This window comes from Musa acuminata, chromosome BXJ1-9 (assembly GCF_036884655.1).
Source record: "Musa acuminata AAA Group cultivar baxijiao chromosome BXJ1-9, Cavendish_Baxijiao_AAA, whole genome shotgun sequence".
In the NCBI taxonomy this organism is placed as follows: Eukaryota; Viridiplantae; Streptophyta; class Magnoliopsida; order Zingiberales; family Musaceae; genus Musa; species Musa acuminata.
The window spans coordinates 41,604,177-41,614,063 of NC_088335.1; the positions used below are offsets into that span (position 1 = coordinate 41,604,177).

The following is a 9,887-nucleotide window of genomic DNA, read 5'->3' on the forward strand; positions in this document are numbered from 1 at the left end:
CCAACCCAAAAGCGTCCTACTTGATCACCTCCACGAATGACACGTGACAAAAATCCCAAGTAAACCTACTGATTCAACTATATATAAATAGAAAAAAAGGGTGTTTTTTTGCAAAATCCAATATATCCAAAAAGCCAAAGCTCACAGTGTGAGCGGTACAGACTGCACTAATGGTCACAAGTAACATAAACCATACCTTTGTTGTGCTGTCTCTTCTAATTGGGTTTGCATGGTTAATTTCAGATAACAACATTGGATATGAATGGTGACGAGACAAATGTGATGTTTCAGCTTGCAATGCGATGTATGCACATTTGTATTGTCCCAACTTTAGATTGAATGTTGGGACATTTCACAATGGTTTGCAAGTGAGGCCTGTTAACTTTTTCAAAGTGATATCTATCATACACATGGAACCGATATCATACACAGTATCGGTTAAAATCAAAATCAAACTTTCCACATGACATAAGAATCCACTTGTATTCGAAGAAACATGAAGGTAGTGGTAAGAACAGACTATAACCTTCTCAGTTACCCTTTTTGCTCATGTTCAGACCTAAATAATCACAACCTATTGATTGTTTGGAAAAGACTTATGGAAATAAATTAATTGTTGTTATGGAAGCCTGGAAGAAGAGAAGTCAAGAACCCGACAACAAACAATTGAATCTCTTTCACCACCCCCCAAAAATTGTTTCGGTGTCCTTCACGTTCTGGATGGTTGTCATTGGTATCTGGTTGCTCCTGGTTTTCAGCTGGTTGGTTCGGATTCTGATCGTCAACACCATGATTTTCAACTGCAGCCATTAAAAAGACATGTTTTAGTACAGAAAACACACATGGTTCCAACTCAACTTTGTTTGAAATGGCTTTCCAGAATTTGCTATAGAGGTCCATCCACAAAGTAGCAATTGCATAATCTACAAAGGAAAATTTGGGACCATGAATACAATTATCTCAATGATTCACTTAGGTGATGTTCCCAAAACTCATTGGCACGATGTTATGGCTTGAGATGAAGAAAAGCAAAATAGTAATTAAGACTTGAGAGGACATCAAGGAACATACTCTTCACAGGTTTAGGAGCATACCAGGTTGAGGATTATTCTGACCATCACGACCAACAGGAGGGCCATTCTGTAGCCGTATAGGAGCTTGCAATCGACGAGGAGCACCTGCTTGCTGAAGCCATTGTATAAAAGGAGCAAGAGCTCCAGTTTGATATCTATGAATTAGGAAGGCATAAAGAAATTAGAAGTTGAGACAAACGATCCACCACAAAAGCTATTAAGACACCAGCCAAAACTATGCTATCACATTTACATTTCCGATAATAGCCAGAGGATTGTAGATTGTTGGTGATTGACTGGGACTAAATGCAAACTGTGGCAAATGAAAGCACAAAATCTATTCCAGGTATTATAGTGAAAGAATTTGATCTCACAGATAAACCAATGATGCAAAGAAAATAAGGAGAACAAGCTTTTGCGATGATCCATCCTGACTGAGAAGAAAGACCATAGCCGCCAACTTGATGATCAGACCCAAGTCAAGCTGAAATGCAAAGTGGAATCTCCTTACTGCTACTTGTCTTTGAGGGCCATGTTGCTGCCTCGCTTCCTGCCCATGCTCATCACTAGCTCCTCCAGAACTTGGCCTCCTGAAAGATGCACATAAGATATAAGAAAAGAATGTGTTCACATTATTGTTTCTAGTATACTTTCACTCTGTTTATGACATAGACCAACAAGCATAGTTGCAGTTTTGGCCAATTTTAGCACAGTACATCTGATTCCTCATCCAAGACTGATCTGTTGTAATTGATTTGTCAACCTTATAGCCAGAAATAAGTTGGAATTGGCCAGAATCAATCAAATGCGACCGAAGTTGTCTGATTTTGAATATTCATAGCTGATTTTAGATCCTCAAAAGAGTAAAGAAGAGGGAAGAAGGAGCAGAAGGATTCTAAGATGAAAGAAAGGCAAAAATGAATTCTGTTCAGCTAAGTATGTAAATATTATAAGACTTATAATCCTTCAGCAAAATCGTGATAATAAAGTGGTCAATGGTCAAAAGGTATGATTCTGCAAAGCAATAGGTGTTCTATTTTCATGGTAGTTATTTAGGAAGAAGGATGCTGTTTGTATACTCTTACCTGTTTAAATAACCTGCCAATGCACAATAGCAATGTAAATTTATATGGTTACCAATTGTATAATTAATAATATTTAGACTGAATATAGTCCATTCTTCACATTCTTATATCTTGCTTTTCAAGAAACAGTATCTTGCAAAAAACATTTCAAAAGATGGACATTGATTTATGCGATGGATTGACAAATGATAATCAGAAAAAGAAGGTACAGTTGGATTAATGTCACCAAAACCAAGGACAAAATGGCAAGGAAAATAACAGTAACAGTGTTCTAACTAACAGAAAACCCTCTGACAAATTGGAAAAAGTAAATTACCAGATAAGGCATCAGCTATTACAGTGAAAAATAATTCAACAAAAATATGTTCTGAAGTTTATGCGTGCACTTAAGTTTAATGAAGGATCAAATGGGCAATACTGCTTAAAAGTAAATTTTTCTCAAAGAAGAACTTCAACATTGTATCCAGAAATTGAAAATTATTGATTGAATGCAAACATGATAAAGCTACACCTCATTTTGTATCCAGTTTTAGGCAATTATCTTTACATTGCAGAGGCTTCACAGGTGAGCCAGGTTCCTTGCTTTTAACAACACAAATATCAGGGGGAAGTCTTAAGAAACTAAAAGAGACTCGATTTAAATGCCTACAATTTGATTAAACCCAAAAGAAAAGATGATATGATTTAGCAGAAGGAAATAAAAGCGTACGTTGGTATGTTATACTTTAATGGAATGAGAGTATCAGGAGAAAACCCAGCCATTGGACTCGTGTATGGAAGATATGGAATAGCATAAATTCCTGATCCATGTTCATTGTAATCTGGATTTTGGATAGGAAGCATTCCAGGCAAAATGAGTGGAGACACCTGGAAGCCAGAAATACCAGGTACCTGAATTGCCAACACATACGAGGTCAGTAACCATCAAAAGACAAAATAATTGGGCCCTTCTTAGAGGAATTAATTTCTCCAATGCAATTAATAGTCCACAGAAAAGAGATATGCACTAAAAAAAAATCCAACTTTAACATCTACGTTGAAGAATTTACACAAGCTGATATATTATATTTTCCTCGAGAAGAGGGGAAATTATCACTTCGCTTCAGATGGTTACTTACCGCCCATATGGCTCATATATTCCCGAATGACACACCCATCACAAACGAGATGTAACGAGAAGAGGGATGAAAAATACTAAATCTTTAACGCTTCCAAACTCCACTTATAAACCAATGACTCAGAGAAAACACAAGAAGCCCAGATGTCGATTCTCAGGACCAAAGTCACCAAACGCAGAGTTGAACGAATGGAAGCGAGACGTATAATCATAAAATTCCGAAGTGGGCAAGAAAGCAGAATAATCGTGTTTTACCCACATATCGGCCGACACAAACCCTACCTCTAACGAAACCGATCCGATCCAGCAAATGAATCAAAAAGAGACGGCCAAGCCATGGGCGGGGTCGAAGGGATCCAAACGATTACACGCACCTGAGGTGTAACAGCGCTATTCGTGGTTGGAGGTGTCGGATGGGGATGAGAGCGATCGGTTTGGGGTTCTCCCGCCATTGCCGAAGGGAAAATGGAAAGATTGTGTTTCGCGGAGACGAGATAGGGAGCGAGTTGAGTGGTATGTTGTTCCCTCAGGCAGCAGCTATAATAAGTCAAGCCCGACACGTCACAATTGATCTCCACCGTCCACGTTTCGGAACACGGGCTGATGCACCGTAGTTGCCGCCAGCGAGGCAAAATCCGTCAAATACACAAACGATTCGTGAAAGCGCAGATTGCTATCGGATCGGATCTCACTGAATGCCCAAATCCAAGTCCCGTAAGAAACATGCGACCCGAATATGAATCTAAATATGAGAATTTTCGAATTCAGATCGGAAACTGGGGTCGTGGATCCGCAAAGTCCGCCTCTTTTGGGTTATCTCGATTATGTGGTTGTGGATTTGAGCTATGGCGGTGCTCCAATGGCGCTGCGAGCGTTCTACAACGAGATCAAGGGGATGAAGGTGAGGGAGCTTCCCTCGTACCTGAAGCCCAAGCTGTAATGGGATCACAACAAGAAGAGCGCGGACCAGGCGGTTGATCGCTACATCTAGAAGTACATCGAGACAGGCTCCATCCAGCCTCTCTACCATGTCTACTTCGGTGGCATGATCTTCTCCTACCTCGTCGCCCTCCCCGAGGAGCGCCGCCACCTCGAGCACCAGCAGCACGCCGCCGCCGCCGGCCACCACTGATGGCTGCCGGCCACCGATTCTCCCAGGTCGACCCGTATCTCTGTCCTTGATGTTTCCGTCATGGTTTTGGAGTTAAAAAGGAAGATTATTATCATTATATTATGATTCGATTCGTGATGTTTCGAATCAACCAAAAAGTTCTAACTGGCCTGATAATCAACCGAAATATGTTTGACTGCAAGATTTGGGTTACAGCTTATGGATCGATTTTGCTTTATTCTTATTGCTAAAATAAGAATTAAGAGTTACAGTTTACAATACTGTTCCAATCCGCCGGGAACAGAAATTATCATCTGAGGAAAGGGTTAAAGATCATCATGCATTGCAGTTGCAAACTAGTTGAGTAGTTGGATTATTTATAGCTTATTTAGATTCCCCATTCCTGAGTCCGTTAAGTATTTTGACTGCAGCAAAAATGACATACATTTTCCAGGGGAAACAACAAAGATTGGCGTGAAATTATATATATTGGAATAGTAGCTTTATCCTTGTAACCCAATCTACGGAGTCTTAGCTGCTAACTTGACTTGAAAATTTGTCAGGAATTATCGTTCAAGTGAATCTTTTTATTATTAATTATCTGGCATGCTGGTAGAATGTTCTTTTCAGAATAAGCTCAAATTATCATGTGTATGGAAGCATTTCTGGGTAAATTTCAAGTTGTATCTGCTTTCTGTTGAATCTCCATTTTGGGCCTGCTCAGGTTCACACAAGGATATGTTAATGTTCTTTGTACTCAAAACACAGCAACTTCGTTTTTTGAGCCCTTTTTTTTTTGTGCTTTTGCGCCCCCATTTTTATTGAATGCTCCATGGCAAGGAAAATAATCTTTCTTGAGTGTGATCGAACACCAACCATAGTCATTGACAAAGCACTAGAAAAAGTTAATCGGGCGATTCTGGTGTTATAAATGAAATATTATATGTAATGTAAAATGTAAATCAAATGCAATGCACTCTGATTTTTAGTGTCCAGTATTTTCTTCTGGACCTCACTCGGTATCATTTTGTTCATGTCAGGGTTGAAGAGCTTTCATTTGGATGACGAGGAATGGATACCTACATTCATTTTCTACTTACCTAAACCAAGTTGTTTGTGATTTATTTTCAGCTGCAGAGTTGAAACAACAGTATGTTATGATTTTTTTCCCGAATTTAATTGTCATGGACACTATACATCTATGATCATGATGCAAAATATTTTCTGATTTTTTTTGACAAAAACAGCATTATTCACCGGTGCAAAAGCATGCATTAGTACATTTCGGTAAATAAGTTTCTGAATTTTTTTATTAAGGTAATTTCTGAGTGTTTTATCTCTGCCATTATGGAAACTGAAGTATGTAAATTGCTTTGCTATTAAGTGGTCCTTACCTGCATTTATGTCTTGGTACCTTCTGCCTTTTTAAACAATCATGCAAAACCGGATGCAAAATCATGCAGAAGGGGAAGTATGAAGAAGAAATAAAAGACATTAATACCTTGTGTACATGATAGGTGCTAAATAATTCCACAACCATGTTCACTCGTTAGTCTATCTCTATCCTGAAACAATGATATGCTAATGAAATGTCATATGACCAACAGTTCATTGCCTCTTTACAAGCACAATCAGGACCAACTTTGGTAACTTTATAGCAAAATTTGCCTGTAACACTTTGTGGATGATACTTTATATGAAGAACTCGAAAGAATTAGAAAAACTTCTGACATTGTTTGAGGCAAGATATTGGCCATATACTTTCCATTTCCTTCCTTCCCCAGAAATTTAGATAAGACCCATTCAGATAAGAGAAGGATGAAGGTGAAACAGTAAGTTTATAATTATATATATATATATATATATATATATATATATATATATATATATATATATATATATATATATATATATATATATATATATATATATATATCTTTCATATGTTCTTCGACATTTTGAAAATTCAGATTAGATGAAAATCTAAATATTTATGGTAACTAGACTTCAGATCATGCAATTATGTGAAAATACTTGGCTTTCTGCATTGCTTGCTCTCAGTTAACTTGTGTGGATACACCAATGTGTGTGTTGAAAGCTGAAAACAGAAATGTTAAGACTTGGAATAGGCATGTACTTATATGTTCAAATAAAGTAGGTTATGGTTGCTTCCCACCATGAATAATTGGATGGTAGCCCCTTCCCTGTGTGCTTTTGTTGGAGTATTATGCAAATTTGCTTTGCTGGAGTATCAGTGATACACAGCTGTGTTATTTGACCCACAGTAGATTAGAAGATAATTAAAACTTGGTTGTTTTGAAACACAATGATAGTGTTGGGAGGATACACAGAGTAGGCACTTTTTCAAGCTTCCAATAGATAGCATCAGAGTATTCATAAAAAGACTACAGTAAACTATATGTAAAAAGCTCCCAAACACCTGTATTTAACAAGTTTATATCCTCTAATCAATGAAATAGTGTGTTAGAAGTAGCAAAGGACCACCACAAATCGTTTACTTTAATCACTTGCTAGGCTTTCCAGGTCTGCCAGTTTCACGAGGAACAGTTATCTGTATCCTTAGCAACCAGACTGTTAGTATGATAAATCATGGGAGTGGATGAGAAGTTTTAGACAACAAGCTCAATGCTAGAGTAGTCATCAAGAAGGTAGTAAGAAGAGGAAGAAGGTAGTAAGAAGAGGAAGATGACTTCAGTTTTGTCAGACCAGGAAAGAAGTTAGTGTTGGGGATGGAAGAGGAAGGAAACGAAATATTATGATGCAATTAACAAAAAAATTTTTATCAAGAAAATCGATTAGTATTTAAAATAAGAAGATTGACATAGAATACTTACAAGATATTTCCAAGTGTATTCTGTTTATCTTTTGTTTCATGAACTACGATCTTATTTATAAGACTTAGTTGTAACTATTTCACTCCCCATGTCATTCATGATTGATGTAGTTATAGGAATTACCTTATAACTTTTAGACCATAGGTCATTTCTTGAAACATGCCTAAAACGATTTTGAACATGATAACTACCTAGATAACTACTATGAATCAATTCTCAACAACTAGCTAGTTTAATCTTTTAGAGACTTGTTGATTCGTGGTGGTTCGATGTTTCAGTGTTGAAAAATTAACATGAATAATCAAGGATTTGGAAGATTTATAGCCGTCGAGAGGAACTGAGTTAATATTTAGGCATGGTTATCAATGGATGTTACTTGGACGTGAACAGTTGACCGAACCATGACATTGCAGCAGTTGAAGTTTGACGTCATTATCGTGCATCATGTTGAGTCGAATCGAATTTGGTGGCACATCCTATTCGATGTCAGAGTGGTAATGATGTGGCGTTCGTGTTAGGTCTGTCTCCTGGTTTCAACTCAGCATGTTGAATTTCATGCGAGCTCCCGGCAGTCCATGTCATCTACCTTCTGATTTCAACTCATGCCTGCGTTGTATGCGTTGTTTCAACACAACCGGAGATTATTCTCTCATTTCATTCAAGTCAAAACAAAAAAACCAATTTCTTTTCCAGTTCAGACGAACCAGCGTTGACTTCAATGACATATTACAACGTATTGCAATCATTTTATCATGCATATGGGAAAATGATTTTTGGCTCGAGGAAAGTGGAGGGCTCCAATCTTGCACTTGAACAAGCTATATCTCAAAAGGTTGATCCACCCTCCATGATTCATAACTTTCATCTATCATGTTCCACAGAGGTCTTAATCTTCAAAACCCATGTATGGTCAAATCCTTACATGCTGAACCAATTACATTCTGGTTTTTTGACACAATATTTTTCTTATTATATTATATTATATTATATTATATTATATTATATATATATATATATATATTTATTTGTGTGTGTATGTGTGTTTGTGTTCTTTACTCGCTTGATGTCTGATGTAATGACCACAAACATTTAAAGATCTGTGTCAATCAATCATATACGTAACCCACCATAAACTGTATAGTAGTATTATTATGGCCATGTTTTCCCTTCAATAAGAAAGGACTTGGGAGATTAATTAGTAAACAAATGCACGCGGACAGGATCGTTCGGCTACGTGCACTCGGCCCAGCCCTCCTCGGCGACTCGGACTTCGCGTTCGGCGACCCGGGCGATCCGCGACGCGGCGGCGGCGATTAGCCTCGCAGGCACTCCGGAGCACGCCTCCAGTCGCCGGAGCGCCGCCCAACTGCCCCTTTCCGCTGCCGCATCCTGCTCCCGGAGCTTGAAGGCGAACCACAACGCGGCCGCGAGGGCCACCGGTAGTGGCAGGGCCGCGGTCGTTTCCTGGTGCAGGCCAACCACGCGGGCCGCCGCTTCCACGCACCGCCGTCCGCTCCGCAACCCCATCCTCCGGCTCCAGCCTAGCAGGACGGCCTCCACCCTCTCCTCAACCACCCCGCGTCGTCGCTTTGTGGCCGTCCGCCGAGGATCTGCGGGCTTCTTCGCCCGAGGCGCTGCCGTGGACTCGGAGGTGGAGAGGCTAGAGCTAGAGGACGAATAGGCCTCGGAGTGCGAAGGGGGAGCAGCAGGATCGGGATCGCAGGAAGCGCAGAGGGGGCGGACCCGCTGCGGACCTGCGCCGGAGACGCGACAGCCAGCGTCGAGGGAGTGGCAAGCGGCACAGGTGGCCTGGCGGACGTGGCGAGCTACGAGGAAGTTGGCGCCGTGAACGGACGCGTCGCAGGCCCAACAAAGGAAGGCCGCGTCCGGCTCGCAGTAGACCGCCGCCTCGCCCCCGCAGAGCGCACAAGCAGGCCGCTGCTTCATCTCCGAAACTCCCGGTGCAGAAGGCGGAGGTGGGAATGTTTTGCAGGGGGGGAGGAGTGGTGTTTGGTAGGGATGACTTGGCTTCTTGGGGGGAGGAAGTTATTTCCCTTGAAGAGCTGGCGTTGGGTGGCAATACAAACGAATAATGTTTGATATCTGTATATATAAACACAGATACAGGTAAAGAATGGACTTGGGGTCGTTGTAGAGCCATCGCTGGCCAGGCCACGTGCCGCCTTCGTTTCCAACTGTTCATTTTCCTTCTTTTATTTTATCTTTTTTATTCGTTTCCAGAAAAAAAAAAAATCCCGCAATGACTTAACTCTTTTTTCGTTGTTTCAATAATTTTATTTTTGCTAATTTTCCGTGGTGCTTAATTGATCACTTCGTTAACCCCCCGGGATGATTGATTAGTCACAGGTGACGGGCCCCGCACAGCGAAACCACTGCTACTTCCAGTCACGAAGCAGGTGGGAGGTTCGGGTAGCTTTAACTCATTTAACAAAACGACACGCCACACGGGGCCCAGCAAGTCTCGTCCACGGTTTCGCGTCTATTTCTGACCACGAGACAAAATATCTGCCCGCGGGCCACGCGGGTGAGCGAACACGTGGCCGATCCTTGTGGCGCCGCGAACCGCCTCTGTACATCGACCGACGAAATCACCATCGAGCGAGACCACAGGCAGAGTTGATGTGG

General features: G+C 40.7%; 2 protein-coding genes and 1 long non-coding RNA gene across 3 annotated transcripts; 1 reads left to right on the forward strand and 2 right to left on the reverse strand.

The window, feature by feature from the left end:
- Nucleotides 1-464: 464 nt before the first annotated feature.
- LOC135593550 (uncharacterized) lies at nucleotides 465-3,775 on the reverse strand. Its single transcript, XM_065083687.1, has 5 exons — nucleotides 3,650-3,775; nucleotides 2,868-3,049; nucleotides 1,448-1,663; nucleotides 1,095-1,228; nucleotides 465-800 (listed from the first exon to the last, which is right to left on the reverse strand). The coding sequence occupies exons 1-5, from the start codon at nucleotides 3,725-3,727 to the stop codon at nucleotides 610-612; spliced, it is 801 nt and encodes a 266-aa protein (XP_064939759.1). The 5' UTR covers nucleotides 3,728-3,775; the 3' UTR covers nucleotides 465-609.
- Nucleotides 3,776-3,979: 204 nt separating this feature from the next.
- LOC103973190 (uncharacterized) lies at nucleotides 3,980-5,630 on the forward strand. The gene is made up of 2 exons (XR_010479687.1): nucleotides 3,980-4,433; nucleotides 5,427-5,630. It is a non-coding gene; the product is annotated as an uncharacterized LOC103973190 (long non-coding RNA).
- Nucleotides 5,631-8,360: 2,730 nt separating this feature from the next.
- On the reverse strand, nucleotides 8,361-9,329 carry LOC135593551 (B-box zinc finger protein 32-like). Its single transcript, XM_065083688.1, has one exon. It carries the CDS (start codon nucleotides 9,186-9,188, stop codon nucleotides 8,472-8,474), a length of 717 nt encoding a protein of 238 aa, XP_064939760.1. The 5' UTR covers nucleotides 9,189-9,329; the 3' UTR covers nucleotides 8,361-8,471.
- Nucleotides 9,330-9,887: the final 558 nt, after the last annotated feature.